The sequence below is a fragment of the Sinohyriopsis cumingii genome, chromosome 5 (assembly GCF_028554795.1).
Source record: "Sinohyriopsis cumingii isolate HCF-2022 chromosome 5, ASM2855479v2, whole genome shotgun sequence".
NCBI classification, from domain to species: Eukaryota; Metazoa; Mollusca; class Bivalvia; order Unionida; family Unionidae; genus Sinohyriopsis; species Sinohyriopsis cumingii.
The window spans coordinates 83,403,815-83,430,381 of record NC_142965.1 but is presented as its reverse complement, the minus strand read 5'-3'; the positions used below and the strand labels follow the sequence as shown (position 1 = coordinate 83,430,381).

At 36.5% G+C, this 26,567-nt stretch overlaps 1 protein-coding gene across 1 annotated transcript in view; it reads left to right on the top strand.

The window, feature by feature from the left end:
• Nucleotides 1-5,689: 5,689 nt before the first annotated feature.
• Nucleotides 5,690-26,567, top strand: part of LOC149799639 (uncharacterized) — a 96,990-nt gene continuing 76,112 nt past the window's right edge. The window contains exons 1-5 of the mRNA XM_089958242.1: nt 5,690-5,813; nt 8,165-8,488; nt 14,776-14,899; nt 20,156-20,185; nt 26,004-26,182. Coding sequence (XP_089814368.1) covers nt 5,690-5,813; nt 8,165-8,488; nt 14,776-14,899; nt 20,156-20,185; nt 26,004-26,182 — 781 coding nt within the window. The remainder of the gene's footprint in view (nt 5,814-8,164; nt 8,489-14,775; nt 14,900-20,155; nt 20,186-26,003; nt 26,183-26,567) is intronic.

Here is a 26,567-nt window from a genome sequence, read left to right as displayed (position 1 = left end):
TCCGGAACAAATTCTTGCGAGGTAAGAAAATCCACAAAATCCCAATGTACCTCTTCTGAAAGTAAGTCCGGGTTCCCTTGGGCAGTCTCCCCTGCTGGTGCACCCCAATGGATCGTTTTCTGAGTTTCCGTCATGTTGAATCACTGTCGCATAGATTGACTGCACACAAGCGCTAGCGAATCTATATAGACCAACTGACGTCACAGACTACTCTCTTCGGATTGGATGCGGGCTGACTGAATTTTGTAACGCGTGTTTGGATTGGTGAATGAACTCAATCCGTTTCAATCCTGCCTCTACCTATAAATAAGCGCAGTTCAGTGCATTGATTCACTTGTTCTCGTTGCTTCAAGATGTGGACCGATGTGCAATCTTCTACGCTTGTGTCTTCCATGATGTTCCGGACGGACATACCCATGTATGTCCGATCCAAGTGGACCGTTGTCCACAGGACAAACACCAGCCTGTGGATACGTAGGATCTACGTAGAAAGACAAGGATGCCTGAAAAGAGTGCTGATTTACGGACTAACAGTGAGACGTAGCCTAAGGACAAGAAGAAGACCAATGCGGTACCATTTATGTTAATGAATACATTAACATAAACCCAAAGGCCCTTTTCAGGGCCAGCCATATTTCTCGAAAAGAGATAGCCTTTCCATTGCCTACCCCTTTTTTTAAAATTTAAATTTAAATTTAAATTTAAATTTAAAAAGATTTAAAAAAAAAAAAATCCCAAAAGCCCAAACTCTATTCCCCATGTTAATTTCCCTTGTCCCTAGACAGACCCAAACTCTATGTTAAATTCCCATTGTCCCTAAAGTGACCCACGATTTCTCTCCATGTTAAATTTCCATTGTCCCTAATCTGACCCAGGGGTCTTTTTAATGCTAAGTCCCATTGTCCCTAATGTGCCCCACTTAACTACTATTAGATCAGCTGACGTATATAAGCAAAATAGTGATTTAATCCTTGTCATCAATGGACCATACAAATCAGTAGCACAACATTCTCCTCCTTCTGACTCGACCGGTACATCAGGTACCAAAACGAAATTGTCTCCGAGTGGGTCTAAAGGCCATGTTTATGAAATCATTTTGTATGTAACGGCGACAGTATTCTGTCGAACCGCCTGAGCGGGTTGTAACCCAACTGTGCGTGTGGTTTCCTTATTTATGGCTTATATGGCCAATAGAGGTCATGTTGCCCACCCGCGGTATCGGGTCCGAGGCATCATTTACAATTCCTACACTTACTGATGTCCGATTAATTGTTCCGAAAGTGTGCAGTTAAATCGTTTTACAATGGCTTGATTGTGATATATGTTAAGGTGTACAACACGAACTTGCACCTTTGGTTTTGTTAGCAACGCAGCAACTGCTCCATGACAATTCTTTGCCCGGATATACTTGTAATAGCCTTGGCAATGTTCGTGGTGAACGTGCGTTAATATATTTACGTGCATGTGGGACACTCTTAGAATCTTTAGACGCCATGATTCGGCTTTTTTTATCTAATGGCAACATCTACACTATTTAAAGTGCGCTTGTATGCACATCCACGTACACGATCGTGTGGAAGAAACAAAAGGTCACCCTGATGAATTTCGTTGGGTCTTTTCACATCAAACTACACATTGAAGATCTTTGTTTGCACGGATAGGTAAATCTGCCACTTCTTTGGCCAGCTATATTCGAGCAGCCCCGTGGATGATCTTTGTTCCGTTCGCTAACTTTTCAAAAGCAGCTTCGCCCTTCCAATAACACTGGACAACAAATTTTTACAAAAGTCATGTTACTGAAATAAAATTAGTCAATTCTTATCAATTTTTATGTGCTGAACACGAATATGACAGTCAAATTGCAAAATTGGCTCTAGTTTTTTTGTAATCTGCAAGAAATTAATGTTTACATAACGAAATGCATTCCAATAGTAAAAGGCCAACTGTAATAGCCTACCCATAAAAAATCAAGTCATTGACTACATCTTAGATTTCTTCGCCTGTCTCTTGTACAGCTGTTCGGGAGCATCTCTGAGGAGTGTCCAGCAGTAGTCAGCCAGCATTGTAGTGGACCATTTTCCCTGGTATCTTTGTTCCATTGTTGCGATATCTTGATGAAAACGTTCGCCGTGTTCATCACTAACAATACCACAGTTGCTAGGAAAGAAATCCAAATGGGAATGAAGGAAGTGAATCTTTAGAGACATATTGCAGCCAAGTTTCTTATACTTCATCAACATGTCTTCTACTAGTTCCTTATAGTTTTCTGCCCTAACATTTCCGAGGAAGTTTGTAGAAACTAGGCGAAAAGCATTCCATGCTTGTTTCGCGTCACCTTCCAGCAAGTTGTTGAACCGGTCATCTTTGAAAAGCTCTCGAATCTGAGGACCCACAAAAACTCCCTCTTTAATCTTTGCTTCGCTGAGTCGAGGGAATTTTTCATGCAGGTATCGGAATGCTGGCAAAGTCCGGTCAATGGCTTTCATGAAGTTCTTCATCAAACCTAGTTTGATGTGAAGGGGTGGTAGCAAGATTTTCTGAGCCTCAACCAGAGCTGGGTGTTGGATATTCTTCTCTCCAATGGCTACATTCTGCCTGTGAGTCCATTCCTTCCTCATGTAGTGCATTTCCCTTGCTCGGCTATCCCACTCGCATAAGAAACACATGTATTTTGTATATCCTTGCTGCAGTCCCATTAAATGGGCAACTACCTTCAAATCACCACAGAGGTGCCAGCTGTACTTGTTATACTCAATGGAATTCAGTAGCTGCCTTAAGTTATCGTATGTCTCTTTCATGTGGACAGCATACGCTACTGGAATAGATGGAAGAATGTTTCCATTGTGCAAAAGCACAGCCTTGAGACTCAGTTTCGAAGAGTCCACAAATAGTCTCCATTCTTGTGGGTCATGAGTGATTTTTAAAGCATTCATGAGGCCCTCAATATCGGAACAGAATATCAGATTACTTTCCTTTCTGAAGAAAGGCTCCAATTGCTGGTGGCGCTTTCGATATGCAGTAATTGTGACATCTTCTTCTAGAAGATTCCATTGTTGGAGTCTTGATCCTAGCAATTCTGCCTTGTTCTTTGATAAGTCCAAATCACGAATCAGGTCATTTAGTTCTTCCTGTGTTATTCTGTGTGGGGTTGATGATGCACCACAGTGAAAATCTGGATCACTGCATGCTGATGGACCAGGAGAAGAACAGGTCGACTCACCTTTGTCTTCGTCAGATGAATCAAGAGAATATTCTGCTGGAGGTTCTGGAATAGGAAGTCCCTCACCATGTGGAACTGGTCTCAATGCAGACAGAATGTTTGGGTAGACTATTCTCGACTTCTTTCGCTTCGTTATTCCGCCGGAAAGAGTAGGAACCAAGCAGAAGTAACAGTCAGTTAGGTGGTTGCTTGGCTCTCTCCACACCATTGGGACTGCAAACGGCATTGATGACCTTTTGCAATTCAACCACTGTGAAAGCTGTGTTGTACATGTAGCACAGCATATATGCGGAGCCCAAGGCTTGTCTTGGTCACCAACCTTGCATCCGAAGTAAAGATGATATGCCTTCTTCACTTGAGAATTGATACTTTTCTTCTGGTTGGCAAATGTCACTTCCCCACAAATATAGCAAAAATTGTCCGCGGTATTAACACACTTTCGAGGCATTACTGTTCTTTATTGTACGTAAATGGATAAAATAATAAGTTTTATGTAACAGTAGCTTGAACTGTCTCGCACAACGTCTAAAATATTTTAAATGCTGAACCTATCTGATTGGGCTTTATATAGTACACTGCTTACGTCAGCTTCAGCAGCCGCCTGGCATTAGTATAATAGGCCTACACATGTATAGTACACTGCTGACGTCAACTTACTTCAGCAGCCGCATGGCATTAGTATTGCATTGCATCAGAAAATGATGCAATCAACTGTGGATGATGTGAGCATGATGGTATTATGCAATGTTACATCATTATTCCGGATGTTGATGCAGTCCTACTGGAGAAATTTACACAGTGAAACATAGAAAATGAGGTATATGAATATCTTCAAAACGAGAGCCAATACAAATTTTTCACGGTTATATTCGTGTTCGGCACACCAAAATACTACAGATTAGGGCCTTTTCAAGTCAGTAATGATTTCACTGTTGACCAGTGTAATCTCTTTAACTGTAGTAAATCGCTGCTTGTTTCATAATATAAATGTACTTTGCCTCTTTAGCAATTTTAACCTGCGTACCTCCATTGATTAATCCTTCTGGCAATTCTTTTCTCCGAGTGTTTGATTGCTTGCGCTTAAGCCTTGGATACTATCTATATCGACACGTTGACATGCAGGGATATCACTTGATGCTTCATAAGCAAGATCATGTCGGTAACATGTAGCATCGACACGATTTCTATGTGCTTCTCCGGATTTCGGTTGGTGGTTAGAATTAAGTCGTATATCCAGTCGTGTACTAAGTCCTCGAAAACTGTATGTAGGTCCCTAAGAGAAACAGATGTGCTTTTCACCAGGGTATTTACTCCATGGTGCCCGCGGTAGCTTTACTAATAGAGCCGCGATATCATTGCCGACTGTTTAAAACCCGCGTTTGCGTCCACCAGGCCGTACAAACGTAAACTTCTTTGCTCAACGCCCAACAAAAGTTGAAGCGAACGTACTTCTGCAATTGCGTGTTTGAGGCCGCGCTTGATTTGCAATGCTTGTTTCCTTGCAACATCGCACACAATATGAAGACATGACTGAATTATACAATAGGCGATATGAAACATTGCATCACGAAAAAAATTTCCGCCATTGGTTCTTCTGCGCAGGCAAATCCCAAATTACGCAAGCAGGGTGAAATATTTCCAAACTCATTTCGTTGATTATTGGACCCATTGGATCGGAGAAACGCCAAATGTTTTTGAATAATTTTTTAAGATGTTTAACGTGGGGTTGTTGTACATAATTGCACAGTCAGAGCACGATCAGCCGTTTTGTGATATACGGTAGTAGTTGTCCGCAAGAAGCAAATCTTCCACTGTTGATTTCTTTTGCACAACTGATGAAGCTCCTACCATTGATGATCTCCATGCAAGTGAGAATAATTGTGTTGTGTACGAGGATGTGATGCTTGCTTGAACACAAAGACTATCTCGCGAGAATGCTTTCCCTAGGTCGACACAAAAGCAGACGTGATCCATATCACACAACGATACGTACACAAGCCTAAAGTTATTCGGGACACCTTGTTTCGTGGCATTGATGAGCAAGCATTCATTGGACTTGTTGTGCCGTTGATTAATCCTGGAATGGGTTTCGAACTATTTTTGGGGAGGCCACCTAGGAGCCATGTAGTTACCACACTATTGACTGGACGAACATGCAAGTATCGAGCCGGTTTGGACAGAATAATTTAAACAAATCTAATACTTATAATTACAACACCTGCCGATGATGTCATAACAGAGTATGGGGAGCGACGCCGCAAAACTTTTCACGAATGCCAAATACTGATTCTCAGTGTTATATCCGGCAGCAAAAGTGTCCAAGATATGTTACAATGTACACAAACTGCACGGTTAGATGTCAAAGAGGGCATTTGAACAATCGTTTGCACCGCCGATCAAACGAACAAACTAGATTTTGCCTAGACTGCGGAAGATGTAGATAAAGTTGCGAAAACTTCCGCAGCGATAATGGGAACGAAAAAAGAACCGGGTCATATAGTTAAAACAGACAAGCATGCCAAAGATATTAAGAAAGCCACGAGGGAAATGGCGGAAATTCAAGAAAACATTGATAAACGTGGAGAGGAAGTTGGTAAGATCCGTGTAAGAGTCAATGATAGGAACACTGAAGCAACATTTTACTAAAGATGGCCGAAATTGGAAGTATGAAAATACCATCTATGCAGGTATTACTATACCTGGTAACCATATGTGTCCAAACAACCAACCAAGAATTTATATTCTGTATGGACCAAGCGGGTATCACGGGAATTTACTGCTCTGTCCTCTTTTATTTCTACTCTCCCTTGTGATACAATATTGGGAAAATCTCTGAAGTTCATGAGTCAACTCGCGAAACATCGCCATGTCCGTTGTGTCATTGGTGAGAAACCGATGACAAATCGATGCGACCTCATTAATGACTTCTGGTACGTTGATGCATGTGCGAACTGATTCCACGAATATTTCCAACCGACCTTCAAGGTCATGAGGGTCACAAAGTCCATCAAGGCCTTTTCCTTCCTTTCCATGCTGCTCCATGTACCTCCTTAGATCTTGTTCATTTTGCCATTTGGCTTCTTCTTGTGCGAGTGGACGAAACCGATGTTATTCCCCTGGGGTGCGGGTGCAAGAGGTCTTTGTTTTTCCAGTGTAGGTGCAGGTTTGAAAAGGAATGACTATCGAATTATTTCTAATTTCTTTCCGTGTAGGTGCATGTGTACGTTAAAACACTTCATGTAATGTAGCTTGTTGTTGCAAACACGACACAGAGCCTTACGTCAATGACCACGATCTCATCATCGAAACCAGAATTTTATTTGACTTTCTACACACATTATTACTGGAGAAAGTCGCACACTCGAGATCGCAATAGCATCGTTGTGTGCTTATGGCAGTTGGCCTAATATTCGATCGCGGACATTAGGGGGATTCCGCAAATAACACACTCGTGCTTTTGGCATACAGTGGCACCACCTGGAGCGTTGTTAGATTGTTGCACTTCCCATGGCGCATACGAACTATAATAAATAAATCGCAGGATCCGACGGAGGATCACATTGGTGACCGGTAAGGACTAGAAATTTCATACGCGTACAATCCGCCATTTTAATCGGATCTCCAACGGTGCGAGGTTGATATTGCACAGTCGTCGTGAAGGACAGTTCTTGGTTTGCGTGAATATAATAATGATATTCCCCACATCCACACCAAAAAAGCAAACAAATTTTGCATGCAACACCCGACGGTACCATTTACAATTTGTTGCATCAGACAATGTCGTGATCCTCACTACGACTCGGGTTAATCTGACCTGTACATCATCAGTGGTAGTTATGTAGCTTCATCATGGACAACACAAAGGTCAAAGAGCTATTTATTTGGGTTTGCCCCGTTCTGATATTTAAATACAATGACAGTCGTGCGTGGACGTGAGATACATGTGCATGTTAACTCGAGAAAACTCGTTTACATGGTGTATTACGGAACTGGTCTTGGCGATGTTGTGCGTAGATTGTTTACAGGCACACCATAGGGTGCCACATTGAGGCTTTCTTAGGCAATGTTAACTTTAATTATTCTCTTGTTGTTGACCCGAGTACACTTTCATCAGCTTAATACAGCCAAATGAAGAAAGAAAAAAAAAACCACACGTCGGTGACATTAAAATTATCCAAGTCAGAGGTAGCACAAATGCAAACGGACGACGGAATATTTCCATTCCTCGCTTTCATTCCAGCGCTGTTGGCAGTTGTGGCGGCAGCTCCAGCGGTTGCAAAAGAGGGCCGTCGAAACTGCATCTGAAATGTCTCTGTATAAGGCACAGGCATGCACAAATAAAATTATCTTTTGCAGCCGACACATTTTCTTTCAATTAATTCTCTAAATTTGCTGAATAGCCTACAATTACTACTATAACAATGAAATATCCGGGATATAATTTGCGCATACATAAATTTACATAAAATAACTTATTGATTTCTAGGTCAATAAAAATATTTTCCAGTATTCGCAACAAGTTGAAATAAACTAGTTGAAACATAATAAATTTAAAGTTTAATTCATGTAGGAACAGCCATGTAATGTTTTGCAATCATAACCCTTTTTCTGTTTTATTTGTTTGTCTTGTCTTTGTTTTGTATTTGCCTTAGAAAAAGACTCATCATTAAGAGTCGAATGCTCTCAGGTTAGATACTAGTTTTGCACTGTTCGTTGTCAGTTTATTGCATTTATCTTAATCAATCCGTGTCACACGTGAACCCTTGCTGGATCCTTTGCACTTGAAAGGACTGTTATTCGCCATATGATTTGTATTCTTTATATATAGTTTGACAGATTCAACATAGTGCTTCAATGTGAATTGAGTTATCTCGCTAAATTGGATGAAATTTGCATGTTTGCCTATATTTCAAGATTCACCGTATGTCCTTTTGTCTTTCACAGATGTATTGGCAGAAGATTGGGACAGGATCTTTGCTCCAGTGGGTCAAAACATCGACATTAATTGTGGTGTTGATTTCCCTGTGAAGGACCTCCTGCATAACATTTGGTACAAAAATGGTGTTCCACTAGCTTCTGCCGAACAATCAGGGAAAGTCAATTACTATGCAGAAATATGGACTAGCAAACTGACTATCACCACGAATTTCAGCTTGAGAATTTTTACAGTTAAGAAGGAAGATGCTGATGACTACACATGTAAAATAATTACGTCGGCACAGAACAACTTCTTGACCTATACTAACACAATAGAATTAGTTGTTCAAGGTTTGTTTTTGCTGTAACCTTTGTGTTGTTGCATAATGCACCTGCATGTTAGGGTCTGTGTGTTTGTTAAACTGAGTATTCCTAACATACTGCATAGACCCAGATCTGCTGGAGCTTTTATATGGTAGCATATATATGAGTCCATGTACCTGACTTCTAGATGAGGACAAACAGTGTATATAAATTAGAACTATCAGGACTCTGTGGTGGGTCCAAACTTGTTTGAGGATGTTGTTGAAATTTTAAGGTGCCTGGCAAGAGAAAGTCCCACACAGCATGTCCTTCCATTGATGCCCAGAATCAGATTGATGTTTGAGTGGTAGCAATTTTATATATATATATATATATATATATATATATATATATATATATATATATATATATATATATATATATATATATATATATATATATAATATATGCTAAGCAAGCTTGAAACTTAAGTAATAGAGTTCTAGATAATTAGCATACTTTGAAAGGATTGAAGGAATTTTTTTAATGCATTCAGATTACATTGGATCACAGTGGAGGACTTAATCCCTCCACTTTCGCTCCATAATGGAGCAATAAAATACCCACAAATCACCACCGCATCTCAGCCAGCACACGGATGGCCTCTCCGCCATGAAGTGGTGGATCGGCATTACTAATTGTCATTTGAACAGCCCATCAATGACGACCATTCATGGAAAAATTGAGATGTCATGAGTGATTTACAATCAAATACCATTTCACCAATTAGTGATCTTTATTTCAATTATACATATGGACAATAGAAATTAATGTAAGAAAAAAGTCTTGTATATTCTGTACATTTAGAAAATGTATTAACTGACTTGATGACAGGCACACCTTGCTGAACATTTTTGAACAGTGGAAGTTTATTCTATTGTTTGAACATGAAAATTAATCCTTTGATGTATGGACAATTAAATACAGATAACAGCAGCCTCTGTTTAAAAACACAAACAACAAAAAAGGAAACACAGAATGGAAAGATTGAGACATGCAAACGTTTCATAATAGATGCAATAGTTAGTTCAAAGGTTCCTCTTTCAATCATTGATAATTCTTTTTAATAGAATTATAAATATGGATTAGCCTTCAGGTTGTACTGAATGATTCAATAAATTGCTGATGCCAAAGTAAACAAAATGCACCAGTCACTTAACCCTGAGTAGGTTGTTTATTGTCAACATAATGGCAAAGAAAATGAAGCTGCAGAAAAGCTGCTGTTGTTTTAGGTAATTAGTTTGCACAAGAAATTAATGCTTCAGTGGCAAAGGAAATAAACCGTGTTGATGGCTTCTGTTGTGCTAGGCTGTTAGTTTGCAAATGATCATCTGTCTTCAAAAAGTACTTGTGAACCTTCATGTATCAGGAGTGATTTTTGACCATTGGTAATTAATATAAAATAGTAGAGTTTAAGTTAAAATAAAGATGCAAAATCTTAAGAATTTTCTCTCTGTACCTCACACACACGTACATACGTATCTGAGACTGATATACAGTTAGATGTATCTAGTGCTTTGCCCACAGATTTGTTATTGAATCCATGAATGAATCTTTTCTCCACAACATACCAGGGTCAAAAAGGGGGAAAGGTTTCCAGGGTTTCCTGCCACCAACCACCATTCTAAAAAAAACCAGCAACATACACACACAAACATAGTCATTGAAATTTGACCATCGTTTTATTCTTGTGTACTTTTATTGGGTATTTTGTACAATTTGAGTAAATAGACATGTACAGTAGACTTTTGCTTTGGTGCCCTTTTGAGGAAAGTCGGGGACCTTTTGAAATTTTGGACTTCTCCCAAACACATACTTGACAAGATCTGACCCTGCATACAGAATTTCAGTATACGAGTGAACGTAACTTTGTCATTGTCTTTATATTGCTGAGAAGTAAAGGGTCAGTTAGCTTTTAGGAATAATTGTTGTTATTTGTTTTTTGTTTCTTTATGCAACAACCACAAGAATTTAAAATACCCCTCAATAATTCTCTAATTGGATGTCAGAAGAAATAGTACAATACATGTATATTACTGAGACTCGTGCACAGGGTAACTATCGAACTCGTGCAATATTGTTTCACTTCAGTCAAGTATCAATGCAATTTTGGTGCAAAATGTTTTATATTTATCTTTCATTTTTGTTCTTTTCACTGCATGGAGTGCAATATTACTGAATTTCATATGATAAGAGAAATCTTTTGAATAAGATCATTGCACTAAATGTACTTGAAATAGATCCATTAGCACTTTCTTAAGTTTTTGTTTCATTTTAATTATAGGATTCTGCAATATGCAGTAGAAAGCACTAAACCAATTTTAGATAAATGTAAAAACCAAACATGGTATTACTGCTACTGATAGGTCTTTTATTTGCATAAAACCGTTACTTCATTTTAGAGAAATGTAAATTGAACATCATGATTTTATTAACTGATTTGGCCCCAATCTTGCCTGTAGGCGTGATCAGGCTGTACCCTACTTCAAAGCTCTGCAGCATCAAGGTCATTTAAGATACACCAACGTGGTTGGTACTACAAAAAGGCAGACAGATATAGCTCTAAAATGTATACCAAATAATCTGGAAGTTCTAGTTGCACTACAAAATACAGAGGGAAACACCTCATTTTTTGGACCCGTTTTTTTTTTCATTCAAAATTCGCTCGTGGTAGGAAAGCGTTTTTGTGTTTAGATTTTAGATCTTTTGGCCTCATATCTAAGGCAGACCAGTCTGAACTGCAGACAGATAGGTGAACCTTTGCAAAAACTAGGTTAAGGTGGGCATTTGGGATAAAGAGCGGTCTCCATACGAAAATGATGGGTCCATTAAGCAAAAAAAAAAACAACAAAAAAAAACTCCAACTTTTACGCTTCAGCTCATGCGCAAGCAAAATAACCAATGGAAAATGATGTTTCTAATACAACTAGGCATTAATCTCATGGAAAATCTGTTGAAAGCCGATGTATTACGATGTATTCAGAAATAGCCCCCCAAATGTCTTTACTACGCGCATTTCAGGCGAAAACGACAAAAACCTCTGGGGCCAAATGAGTTAAAGAGAGAGAGAGACAGAGTTTTACATGACCGAGAGAGAGATTTATTGAGAGAGAGGGAGAAAAATCAATCCCAGGTCTTCCACTGAATCCATTTTAGCTGCAAAGCAGTTAGACCAACAAGTTGTTCGCCACCTTTTTTTTTTGTTTGACTCCGCTGCCAGTCAAACAAAAAAAAAAAAAAAAAAAAGGTGGAGAACAACTTGTTGGTCTACAAAACAGTATACCAAATTAAGAAATCCACTAAACGCGGTTGTAAGAAATTGGTTTGCAAGTTTTATTTTTTTTACTCAATAGCCAAACTTGCCAATAGTCACCAAACAAGGAACTGCATTGAAGTAGTTAGATGTCTTAGATCTATATTATGATTAGGTTATTGACACATGATTTCAATCTGACATTAGTTTTTTTCTGTCATGACAAAAATTTTGTTTTTATATTTGTCCTTAAATGAACAAAGAGATAATAGGACATATGTGGATACAACCATGCAGAATGCCTTCAATGAACAAACAGATAATAGGACACATGTGGATACAAGCATGCAGAATGCCTTCAATGAACAAACAGATAATAGGACACATGTGGATACAACCATGCAGAATGCCTTCAATGAACAAACAGATAATAGGACACGTGGATACAACCATGCAGAATGCCTTCAGTGAACAAACAGATAATAGGACAGGTGGATACAACCATGCAGAATGCCTTCAGTGAACAAACAGATAATAGGACACATGTGGATACAACCATGCAGAATGCCTTCAGTGAACAAACAGATAATAGGACACATGTGGATACAACCATGCACAATGCCTTTAATTTGTTGAATATTTAAGATTTGATAGTTTTCCACACTATTATTCATTTCAACAAAACAGTGAGTTCAGATTAATTAGAACAATTACCAAACTTCTGCTGTTAATCATGGGACCATAATTTGGGCAGATAGTACAGCTCATCAAGTCAGATGGCTTCATGTTAGAAATGCACCTTGAAATTGACATTGTCTTGTCATGCTAGCATTTTATAACAGTGTTTACAATGGTCACTGCCTATACATGTATTTCTGCAGAACATCTGCTCAACAAGTCTATATTAGGGAGAAACCATTTAAGTTTCTATTGTGTTATTTTATTTGAAACAAACTTATCGTGTGATGAATGAAAGAATATAAAAAAACCAGTAGGAAAGAACAAAATTAGTCCAGTCCCATGAATTAAATGACCTGAGTATTGTTTCTTACCTATAAAAGCAGTCAGAATTAAACTAAAGTTCATAGCTGTATACAAGTATATTCATTCTCGTGATTGGGTCATTACTTTTTAAGGACTAAAATGTGGTTATCATTTAAGTGTAAATACAGTGTTTTGTTGTTTTGTTTGTTTTATTTTTAACAAAAGCATCTGTCATCAGGAATTTAAATGCATGTACCTCAGAGGATACATTTCATGTTTAAACAGTACGATAACTTGACTATTTTGAAGAGAAACTCAACAAGGTCTTGTCAGCATAGTGTGTATGTTTGTTCAGATTTTGTTGAATGAAGTAAAAGTGTAAATTTATTAGAAAATAACAGTAGTACTAAGTACAGATTTCGAGTCACTGCACCTTTGTTAATATTATCTCAAATTTGATTTGGCCTTATATCTATTACATTATCTTCATTAGAACTAGGAAATTCGTATAATCATCTGATAATAATATAGATAAATTGGCACCTCTCTCTTTCCGTGAATCTCTAAAGAGCATGCTTGCAGGAATCATACACAGCAAACCATGCCCATTGGATAGAGACCACATCCACTATATGACGTTCGTCCACGTTGACTCTGTGAAAAAGTTTGCAGGAATCATACCGGTACACAGTGAATCACATACATTTGATAGGGACCACGTCCACTCCGTGGTGATTATCCTCAATGACTCCATGAGAAAGCATGGTGAGCAGAGCAATTCTCTGTGAGGCACCACAACAACTTTTTCAGGACACACTGAGAGATGGTGGAGGTTTTTTTCTTAATCCTCTGTACTATCTTTCCATCCGCACCACACTGCATGGGGTACTGAAAATACGTCTGAGCTGTAATGTAGTTTAATTTTATGCATTCAGTCCAAAAGTTGTCAGCGTATTGCTCCTGTTGTAAGCATAGTCCATTTTTTATGGTAGTTTTTTTAATCAGTAGGTGTTTTATCAGGTGAGGTCTTGTATTTCATGTTACATTTGAAATGATAGTACTTGGACAGTATGAGGACAGAGCAGTAAAATCAAATCAGTCCTGTACTAGTCTTGGTTACTTGGCCATGGGTGGCTGAGTGGTCCACGGTGCTCACCTAGACAAATCAATGACATCTCTTCTGCCCAGGAGGGTTTGAATCTAGAGGTCGGCCAACATCGGTGTGTGAGAAAGCTTGCCAGTAACTTCCCATGGGTTGATGGTTCTTTCCGGGGTTTTCCTGGGTTCTTCTTCCACCAGATATACTGGCTGATATGTATAGCCAATCATGTGCTGAAAAATGGTGTTAATCCCATAACAACAATTATATTACTCATTCAAAAGACATAATTTGCATTCTGGTGTCTATGAGTCAATCTGGTAGTCCACGTTTTGCCTTTAGTAGTGTTCAAGTATCCCATCGAACTGAATAAAAAAAATGCAGTTCCAAATCCATTAGTAAAATACTCAAATTTACTGAATTCATATATAGAGTTCTGGTTTTTAGCCATCTGATCCACTTATGTGTTTTGTGGATAAAGGAAACATTTTTATTTATCCGTAGACATTTGGGTGCCAGCATATCTGGTATTTCCTGAATTAGTCTTTTATAGATTGGTCTTTTTGAGATATTGCCTGTTCTCATGTGCATACAAAGATTGTTGGACATAAAAAGCTTTGTAGTGTAAAAACAAAAGAAAGCCAGCAGAAATAATTCCAGATGTTTCTTTTGTCTGGAACAGAGACAAAAAATTGTAGGCAAATTTACATAGAGGCTTGAGTTAAATCCCACAACTACATATTTAAAGTCACAGAAATGCAAAATTTTTATCTCACTTAAATGCTCAATTTGCAAAAAATATAGTGATGTAAGGATAGTAGTTTTCATTTTATTTTTGAATTATTTTATTTATTTTAATTTAAAAGCATCTTTATTCGTTTATTTGTCTCGATGATGCTTATATTTGATAGAATCACATTTCTATCAATCGTTTTTCAGATATCCCAGATCCACCAGGTACCCCAGTGATATCTGACTTGAACTCCAGAAATGTCACAGTGCGCTGGCATCACAGTGTTGTGGACAACAACAGTCCGATCACTGCTTACATTATAACAGTCAAGTGAGTTTATAATTTTGACCAACTTACTGTCACACTAAATCAAAATAATTATAGCGATTATACAGTTTTTGTCAATTTAATAACATCAAAAGGTTTATTGGTTATGATATTTGTCTCATGATGTGTTCAGTAAATGTAACTCTTTACAGTCCAGATAATTAGAGGTAAATGATTAATCAGTTTATTACTGTATTAGTATTTTGTCATATCGATATTTATATCAATACAAGAGGTAAAGAATTAATACAAAATGATACTGACCTTTTACAAGTTACTTTAATCTGTAGCAGTCATGAATAATTATTAGTTACTTGCAGTTTATTCTTTAAACTGATAATTTTGTTGAGACAGCCCAAGCAGGTACATGCATATATTTATGTAAGAAACAAAGGAAAATTATTGACAACACCCTTTCGCCTACTACACATTAGAAAACACAAGTGACTAACTCACATAGTTTGAAATCTGGTTCACTTTTTCCCCAATCCTATGCTGATTATTTATTCCATCAGTACACTCAGCCACTGGTAATATATATTAATATAAAGAAGACATTCTAGATTTGTGCCCCATCTATTGATTTAAGTACATTACTGATCATTTTATAACCATTTTCAAGCCAAGTTTTGCTGTTGCTTTAGATTTTGTTTACTTATATCAAACATGAAGGCACCACTTTAGGTGCATCAAACAGTGAAATATGTTGCATTCATTTTTGATTGGTGGTTTTTGTTTGTTCAAGTCCAGAGTAAAACAATAACCATCAGTCAGAAATAACTAACTTATTCCCATCGTGACATACATGAAGTATTGATATCCAAACTCAATAGAAATAGATACAAGCAACAGAAAAACTTCATCCAAAGTAGCTATTAAATGACCTCTACAGTACTTGAATCATACACAGAGAACAAGATTGGAATGTCTCCTTCTATGCTGATGTATGTAATCAGCGATTTAACATGCCGACGGATGACTTTGTTTGAGCTCAGTATCAGAGATTCCAAGTTGCATGAGTTATAGTCTCCATGGCAATTTGTAGAAGAGAAGTGGGTGGTTCTTGATCATTTCATAGCAGTTCTTTTGCAAACAGATTTGGCTTTCAGCTGTCTCCACTCCCATACTAGATCTTATTTTAGATAGGATTTCCCTTGCACAAGGAAATTGTACTATGTCTTCTGTTTTGAAGACAACGTCCTAATGCCTTACAGATTTAAGTGAGGAACTGAAAATGGATAATAAAATGTTTTGAAACGTATTCATGCAATTCAAAACAAAGGGCATGGTGACCAAGATGAGCCATGCACCTGATCAAATGGAGCAGGCTGAATTGGCCTTAATGCTGGAATAAAACTCCAACCCTTAACAGAAGGTGTGAAGTGATTAATTGATATGTTGATGCTTAAATACATTTTCCATATTGATACAAGAGGTGAAGAACAAATACAAAGCAATACTTTCTATATTCAGGCTACTTTAATCCTCTTCAGTCATGAATAATTATTAGTTGTTTGCCGTTTTTCCTTCTTAAAGTTGAGAATTCATCTTAGAAAGCATTTGTGGTCATATGTACTATTTTTTGTCGGATTAAGAAAAACCTAAATAACACCCACTTGCTTTCTACAAATTAACACAAGGTGGTTTAAACTGACATGATTTGAGATTTACTCAGACTAGAAAATTCTGTGCCATCAACATGTGCAGCACCTGATAATATATATCGCTGTAATGGAGACTTTCTAGACTTATCCTTCATGTTTGAATTGTTTTAGTGATCATTTAATTACCACTTTTATATGAAGCTTCCCGTTTGCTTCATATCTTGTCTACTTGGATTGAATTGAATTAGGGTGCACTTTTGGCTTGTCATGCAGTGAAATATGTTAAAATCAGTTCTAGTTAATGCTTATGTTTGTTCAAGTCCAGGGTAAAACAGTAACCACTGATATAAAACAAGTAACTTGTTTACTGCTCTACACTTTGTAAGCTTTTTGCAAAAGGGGTTATTAGATGATCTGAAAAGTAATTAAGTTGTACGTGTGGAAAAAGCTAGGAATGGATCCTTTTTAAAGCGATATCTGTAATCAGCAACTGATTGTGCTGATGGGATAAAAAAAATTAACACAGAATTGGCAAGGGAATAGATTTCAAACCAAATTAAATATAGTCACCTTCTTAATTTCTACAAGGCAAGTTGGTGTGGTCCGTAACTTCATTTTTCACTAACAGAAATAAGAGCTTGCGGCTGCAACAGTTGTTTTGCATATGCAGTTAGTACTTGTGATGAATTTGGTTGTTAGTCATATCCACTCCCACAAGATTTTCATTGCCCGGGTAAATTGCTCTGTTTCTTATGTTTTGAAGATAAGATCGTAATACCTTCTAAATTTAAATGGAAATTTGAAATAAAATGTTCATAAAGCAGTCATGCAGTGAAACTCAAGGGCACGATGACTAAGACAAGTCCTGCGTCTTATCAAATGGATTGGCCTTAAATGGTTTTAAAAAAGTTGAATTAAAACCACTGGCTACTAGCAGGTAGTCTGTTCAGAAGTATTTTTTTTTTATCTTGTCAATGATGAGAATGGCACATGAACAGATGACAAGAGTATATCTGTCGGTAATATGCATATACCATTCCATCGATAACTCGCGAACCCGCTTATAACGCGGGGTCAGGCGTGGAACCAGAAAATACCCCCAAAATTGATCCCTATTTGTTGAACTTGAAGAAAATCTTGGTCAAAATTGGTAACGGAAACTTTGATATATCACTCATTTTATTATCGAAAATGGTAGATAGGACTTGGAAATTTTAATCAACATTTGAAATATCAAATTTAAAAATAGGTCATACAATTTTTTACATTTTCTTTCCAAACGATGTTCCTAGTACACTGCAATTAACAATATGCAAGGAAATTTTGATCAATGAAAATGTCACTTACCCCGAGTGAAGGCAGTACTTTAATAAATAAATACAAATTAAATGTATTTATCATTTGAAATTTCTGTTCTAGTTCTATCTCTTAGTTCCTTTTAAGTGTAATCATCATACATGCAATGTGTCCTCTTGTAATTAAACGTAAAATGCATCAATCTACCGTAACAGCTATGTCTACGAGCGTTTCCTGAGATACTAATTAAGTGGTGACCGTGTTTTGATAACTGACTTGCGGAAATATTCGTTGTATTGTTGCACTGAATTAAAAGCTGGCCTCCTTTGTATTATCACATTATGTCTTTTGAATCAAATAAAGGAGGTGGAATAAAAGAAAAGTTAAAAGGCACGAAAATCCTTCAAGCATAAAATCTAGTGGTCCCGGCCGTATGTCGGGTGAACTCACTTTATTTGATCAGTAGAACACTGTGATAAATGTTATTGTGTATGTAACATAAACAACCTTAAATTAACAGACTCTTTCATAACTGTGATCGAAGAATGCAAGGCAGCCAAGCAAAATTAATACTTTTTAAAATAAAGAGCTTGATTTCACAGATACGGACCATTGTGGGCAAGCGAGTTTCAGAGAATTCTTAGACTGGGACTTAGAGATATCCTCAGAGATGATAAGAAGTTTCATTATTATTTCCACTGAAATCACGACATCAATATTGAACTAATTGAACAATAAAAAAAATTGAGTTTCGACATAGACGATTGCCTCATGAAATAAACGTTGCATGTCTTTTTAGAAAAAGGAATCTTGTTGGTGGTGTCTCAACAGTTAGTCTAGTTCCCTGCTCTGTGGACTCCTGATTTCACAGGATAATATTAAACACCATTACGTGAATCAGACTCGTCAAGAAAACAAAAAGCAGTGATGTAATACGCAGATTTTTAGCATACTCTTGATGATTGTTTAAACCAACTGAAATGATCTTTCACATTTTGGACATTTTGACAAAAAAATGTTATTTAAACAGAATAACGAACAACTCGCTTATAGTGCAGTCTGTTTGTGGATCTCGTTGTGAGCGAGTTATTGAGGGAGAGGTGTATCAGAAATACAAACAAGATGTCAGTTGATATGTTTATCAGTAATGTATAGTATTGTATCATCGGCTTTGTATCATGAAGTCTGTTAGGAAGTATTCTTTATTTTGTGTGTAGACTGCATAGTAGAAACACAACCAAGATGTCATCACATATAAATTACGACAACCCTACTAATGAAAGACCTTCTAAAGATGAAAAGATCATCAAGTTGATATGTGTACTGGTAATGTATCATTATCGTAGGTTGTGTATTGTGAACATGAGGAAGGGGTGTATCATTGTACCCCTGCTGTTAAATGGATAGTACAGTAGTTGCTAGTCAGTATATTTTCTAAACTACCTTTTCAGTTAAAGATATTGCCACACAATGGGCGCATCAAATTATATCTCCTTGAGAGACGCTGCCTGAGTCAGACTTAAACATTTCACACAAAAAGTGAGAACAACTGATAAGTTGTTTAGGCAATTATGATTTTCCTTTTTTATCTATATATTTTGAAAGATCCCTTCAAATGAAGGAAAAATCAAACTGTAGGGTGTTCTAGAAATGCTGCATGTATAAAAGAAACTTCCCTAAACTATTGAAACATTTTAGACTGAAGTTTTTGCTGATGATGAGACCACTTTAAATAACTTAATTCTGAATTGCCTGAATGTGAAACCTAAAAGTCATACTCATTCAGGTTTTGGATAAGAATAGCTGAACTTCACCCCTTTCACCATTTATCCAGTATAATGCAAATAATGTACTTTCATCTCAGAAAACAGTACTAAAACAGTAGTCCACACAAAACATAAAAAACATATTTTTAATGAAAAGCAGATAGACCTAATATGACATGACATTTGATTAAAATGTATACATTTGGACATTGAGAGAGGGAGAAGGAGAGGGAGCAAGAGGTAGTCACAGTTGCATGAAATAATCAAAGACAGAGATGGGAAAATAAATGAATTTGGGATCTTTTTTTATAATCAGCTATATCTATTAGCATCAGTTTAAAAACTGCATTCAGAGAATTCAAAAAGATTGTTGAGAAAAAAGTGTATCTTGCAGTATAATCCTATAAAAGGAACATGTGATGCATTTATTACAAATCATCTCCTTCAGTTTTTCTTCTTACTGTTTTTAGCAAAAAATAGGTACGTTACTAAGAAAGCTGTAGCACTTATAAACTTGAGAAAGAATAAATTATCAGTAAAAATCTATACAAAAATTAAATCCCACAAAATTTTTAACTTCATTTTATTACCAGCACATCTATGAAGAATCCACCAATTCAAGAGTAAGTACTGCCATTCATTTATTGTGAGTACATACGCGTGTTCTCTTGCTCCTAAAACTTTTGTGTGTACCGTATGTACTCACATATAAGCCATGTATAACTGAAAACAACAAAGATCTTTGTCTGCTGTAACAAAATGCACCTGTTGACCAGTGTTCATGTTGTTTGTTCTGATTACTCCTAACGAACTGCACATACCCATATCTTCTGTGCAGTATGTGACAGCAGATCTGGTTATGTGCAGTTTGCAGTTGGATTTTGACTTATATGCAAGTAAATACAGTAATTTTATCTTCCACTGATCCTTTCAATCTATTGAAATGCATTTTTTCCATCATTCTGTTGTTCCCTTAACTCTTTGTTTATAGCAACATTGTTTTGTTTCATGCTTTTAGTAACACGTTTCATACAACAGGACCACTGCAATTGGAAATCCTTTAGAGTTGCTGGTTGTTTGTTGTAGCAAGTCAAGTTTGAAAATCATTTGATGCATATTGAATGTGATTAACATGAATGCATCTTCTTGGGAAGTGGTTAATGACAATGTGAGAGACTCACATAGTGTGAGAGAAGCAGAACATATTTTGCGCCAAGCTTATCCACATTATTATCACTCTATGGTCTTATACTAAGTAACAGAAAAAAGTGAAAATCTCCACGTTTTTGTAAAGTTCAATAAATAATTAATTTCCCTGGAATACCAAGTGAAAATTTAAAAGGAACTTAAGTATTGTGAATTAAATCCGAAATAGTCCTAAAAGCTCAATCACAAGTCTAAAAGTATATTTTGTTCAAAATGGATTATAGTGGGTTTTTTCTGAATAAATTCCATCTTGAATGTGCTGATGTTCCAGTGGTCTTTAATGTGATAATGTTCCAACAGTTCTTGATGTATGACAATCATATAATCCAAAATGTCTTTAAATGAATTCACAATAATCTCAAAATGGTGATTTAGTCCAAAAGTATCAATGAGAACTTTGTAATTCCAATGAATAATTTCAATATATAAATTCTCTCAAGTTATGACTGAACACAACTAAAAGACTAATTCAACTACAGATGTTAAGGTAGAAATAAATATTTCTGATGTAAGCAAAACTAGTTCAAAAGGACTATTGCCTTCAGATTCTTAACTGATTCTCTAACAGCAAACAAAAGCAAATAAAAACTCTCATCCCAATCTTTTCCTGTATCAAAGTAATATGACCAGTTGATATTCTTCAAACTTTGATGAAATCTTTCCAAAGCCTCTTGACTTTCATTGCATAAAATTTAAACTGTTGGATGCTTAATTTATGCATAACTTGCTGGAAAATTCCAGAGATAAAATTTGGCCCTTGATCAGATTTGACAGATTTGAGATGGCCAAAGAGTGTAAAAACCTAAAGCTTTTATTATTTTTTTTTTAGTTTTAATCTTCCTCAAAGCATTTGGCTCTGGAAATCTTGTGGACATATAGAATATTGTCAATAAATTTTGGTTGCCTTATTGGGTGTTAGGTAAGGGACTGACACAACCAACCATTATTCTGCTAAATGGTTCATCATATACCGGAATACAATGCAGATTAGCCTAGGTATCTTCTGATTTGGTTTTCTTATTTCTTACCATTTGATAAGTGTGACACAATCTTCAATAATTAGAAACATGACTTTTGATTTTCAGCCAAAATTATGATTCAGGATCTTGTGATAAGTCTTATTGACTGTTAAATGGACCAGCCAAAGGACTTTCATGTGCTAGACTAAGAATTTTATGTTGCTATGACTTCAGAACAACAATTTGTTAGCTAAGTGACCATTCTTCATCAGCGGAGACCTCGGGTGGTCACCATTTTCTTATAAGGACCCATATTTCATAAAAGAACAAACTGGTACTTGTGTGGCTTCATTTTCACTTATAACCCTCTGAAACAAAATGGAGATCAAAGGATATTGTTCCTGTTTAACAAAGAGTGATTGTCCTTTGTAACCCTGATTAGAGAGAATGAATAGTAAAAAGAGGGCCACTGTGATGAATAACTCCTGATTGTTCAATACTATGAGCATAAGTGACCTCATCAAAAACTGACCAATAATTATGTCAGCTAAAGAAATAATTTCCGATCAACATCATTCTCATGTGAGTTTGAAGAGCTCCTTTTGCCATAGCTCTAGTGACTACACAAGAAGGGTATAAATCAGGGATTTCAGTCTTGACTGGATTAATGTTCTGATCCAAACAACACTTGTCAGTTACAAGTGGATTAAGCACAACCTTATCCACTCTCTATTCCCTGAATAAATACACCTTAACTAAATGAAGACTTCTCATACAAGGGCTAAGTACCTGATAACAAAAGACTGAGAAGCTCCTGTGTCCCTTAATATTTTAATAGGTATAGGCTTGGAAGAATCACCAGTAAGTAAAAGAGAACCAATTGACGTAAATGGTTCATAATTCTCCATAATAAAATCAAGGTGTTGTTTGTTTAACCCAACAAATGCATTGCTTTCAATACATGACTGTGACCTTGGCCTATTAGAAATAAGAGCATTTGGAATAGCTCTATCATTATTCTGTTGCTTATTTTTCTGTATATAGCCATCAGAATTAACATGCCAATAAATACACATAGGAAGAGATACAGATTTCTGATCAGTCTTATGAGACTTTTGATTCCTAAAAGTTGTGCCAGATTGAGAATTTGAAGTAATTATATGAGACTGAGGTAGATTTTACCAGAAATAACTGCTAAGAGGAAGACTTGTTGACAAAAGAAACATGGCGAGTCAAAGGATAGTCATCAACAGTACAAAGTGTCTACTTTTTTGCTCATCAAGGTAGGTCATGTTGTCACTATGCATGCAATTCTTGAACTCTTCAACCAACATGAGTTGTCTGAGGTATTTTAATTGTGATCAACGTTTTTGGCTGAGCAGCACATATTAAATACAGTAAAACCAGTCTGTAGCAGCAATCCATGGGAAAAAGCCAAAGTGGCCAAGTTTGTAGACAGATGACCTCTGAAGGCAGGTTCAGCTCTAAAACTTGGTTCATGATAAATGCATGTACTGTGCACAGAATAGCATTTGCACTATTATTATTAGTAGCAACATCATTATAATTTTGTGTTTGTATTATTACTATTAGCATTTGTAGTATGTGATCAAGATACATGTATCAGTGTAGATATTTAGCAACAAAACATTAACAGAATCATAACATAAAAGTTCCAAAAAAGATTACTGTATCTGGACTCTAATTCCTCATTTATATTACATCATCACTGATTCCCCTGTCATTGCTACATGTCGAAGTTTTGATTTTTTTTAGATGTTCCTTTAATTCACAATCAAACTTTACCTTTGATTGCTAAACACAGCACTGACTTGTTGTTAGACCAGCTGGTGTAATTATACATGAAAACAGGCATCGATGAATTAAGCAGTTGCTCACACTCACTGAGATAAAAAAAAGACAGTCTTTGTAAGAGACCTTTGATGATTAGAAAATTAAAAGAAGCTTCCTGCATCCATTTAATATACCTTACATATACTTTGCTTTCCTCATTAAACAAAAGACTGTTAAAAATTGTACTAGCAACTGCCTCACTTGGCACTCAGCATTAAGAGGTTAGTGTTAGGACTGGTCAGAATAGATGTCAGAATAATTTGACTGGATTGGACATGATGCTAAATGTCTCAGGCATGATGCCCAGGTGCTAGATATCACTACAAACTGTCACACTGCAGACATCATAGCGATATGACTGAAAAATGTTTAAAGCTACGTTATAAATCTACATCACACGCACACACACACTTAAGGTATCAAGGAGGTCCATTGATTTTTGGATCAAAATGTCAAAGGTCAAGGTCAGTGAGTTCCAAGAAAAGGAAGCCAATAGATTCAGGATCTAAAGATAAACATTTACAGTCATGGTAAGTCCGTAGCGAAAATGGTTTCAAGACTGTGTACTTTGGTCAGTAATCGTTGAAGTCAACCATATCATACTAGTGCCTACATTGACGGCTTTTAATCACAGGGTAGGTATATTATGTGATCTTTATGGCTCTCCAATTTCAGTTTTCTTGGCATTCTGGGTATTGAGCAAGAAGAAGATTTATTTGAAAACAACAATTTTGTCTTTGTTTGTAAACATTTAGTTCTAGACTGGGTGAACTGATAACCTTGTAAAACTAAAATCGGTTACAAAAAAAAGATGGTGGGCTTGGGAAGACAGTGCTCATTTTATAAGATTGTTGATTTACTTTCTCTATTTATACAATACTCCAATGTTTTGTGTGTGAATCATTGATGGAAATTAGATTTATTTAAACAAAATTTGCAGCCCAAACAGAAAGCAGGAAATGCTTTTTGAACTGTTATATGGTTGAAATAACAGGCACTGGGGTGATTATTATACAAGATCTGGGAACTTTGGCACAAGAAGGAGGGGAACATTTGTTTTCCATTTTAGCACAAATAGTGTCTGTGTATGAAACGATATATTACCCATGGTCTTTAAAATCTTGAAGATACTAGAAGTTTACAGGATGCCCTGAAATCTCTTAAATTTTGAAAAGTTTGTGTTATTCTTGAAAAGTCCTTGAATTTGTTGAAAAACTTTTAATTTTCTCAAAGTGAATACAATCAGTTTAAAACTTAATAAAATAAAAAATATATTGCTCTTACAAATAATAATTGCTGTTATATATTTCAAAAACAAAAATAACTAAATAAATAAAATGGGATCAAGTTTGGTTAATTAAATGACCCAGGACATATATTTACCAGTTGGAGTAATGTCCCTTTACTATAGTGGTGAACTAGGAGCATATTTTTAAGGTACTCTTAAGCTGAGTGCAACTACAGACTGCAAAGACCCAGATATGTCATATAATAATGAACTGAACCTATGCAGTTTGTTAGAAGTAATCACTAGAAGAAACAGCAGAGACCCTGATCTGCTAGTGCATTATCTGACAGCAGAATGTGACCTATGTTGTCTGTAGGTGGACTTTACATATAAGTATATGCGGTATTTATATAGTGGTAAACAAAGTAACATATGGAGAAAGTTCAATTTCCAGAAAAAAAATACTACTTGAAAACATTTGGAAGTACTGGAAAACTTCTGGAAGTCCTTGAAAACTCATGGAATAGTCTTTGAAAAACTAATTAGTTGCACCACTATAGCAACGGACAGTACTCTACCTTGTGCAGCTCTCTGGTTCTGTATAAACTGTTTCCAAAACAACTGGAGTCCAAAAAAATTCATGGATATTACTCATAAGGCAGCTTTTATAAATAGGTAAAATGGAGGAAGCAGAATGTCTAATATGGGACAAATATGGCACAATTGAAATAGAGGCAAAGAAGAGGACTAGTAGGCTATTTTGAGCCAGTTGAGCAGTCATGAGCCCTCTTAGGCCTCATCTTTTATTTGGGGGGTCCAAATCAATCTGATTAAAAGCAGATATCCACTGTCCTTTGTGCAGATCTGACAGTGATTATTTAGGGGTCATGTTCTTTGACCTATGTCATTACTATAATCACTAATTTTATAAGCCAATCAGATGAAGTCTTATATCTTTGTGTTTGGGAGTATGGCTGAAGAGCATCAATGTGTACCAGAATGATTTGATTCACTTTCAGATTTTTGAAAGGCGCCTTTCTATTGGCTAGTTCAAAGGTCACCAGAACATGACCCCTAAGCAGTCGCTGTCAGATCTTAATGTAGGACTATGGAGATCTAGTTTAATCAGATTGGGGTCTAAATATAACCCAGATTTCAGGACCCTAACTCTTTGTACCTATAAATTCATTCCAGATCTGAAAGTGATCCCTTGGATAACTTGAAGGTCTATGAAGTAAACAGCAAAACAGACCATTTTGTTTTAAGGGATTTGCGACCCAACACTGCATACCAGGTGTGGGTCATGGCCAGGAATGCAGTAGGATCAAGTCTACCCAGCAGTCCCAGTGAACTCTTCTTCATACCTCCAGAAAGTATGTCCAGATACATGTATATATTTATCAATAAAATTTAGGGACATACATAGTTCATTGTTAATAGACTTGCGTTGTAGTTGCCATTTTGATCACTGATGCTGGAATGTACAGAAATGGATGGTTGCCTGTACAATTAAAGTACCTCACAGAAAGGGTTGAGAAGGCACTTATTTCAAGTTTGCTGAAAGAATATTTCACCAGCTTTAAAATGTTAACTGCAGGCATTGACAGCATGAGAACCAAGTTATTTTCAGCAAGTTAATAAATTTCAGTTTCTGTTTTAAGTATGATGTGTAGTAGATGATGTTGAACAAGAAAATTCCTGTCCAGTCTGCCAATTTTGCAAGCGAGTGCTTTTAATCTTCTGCAAGGTGCTACAGCT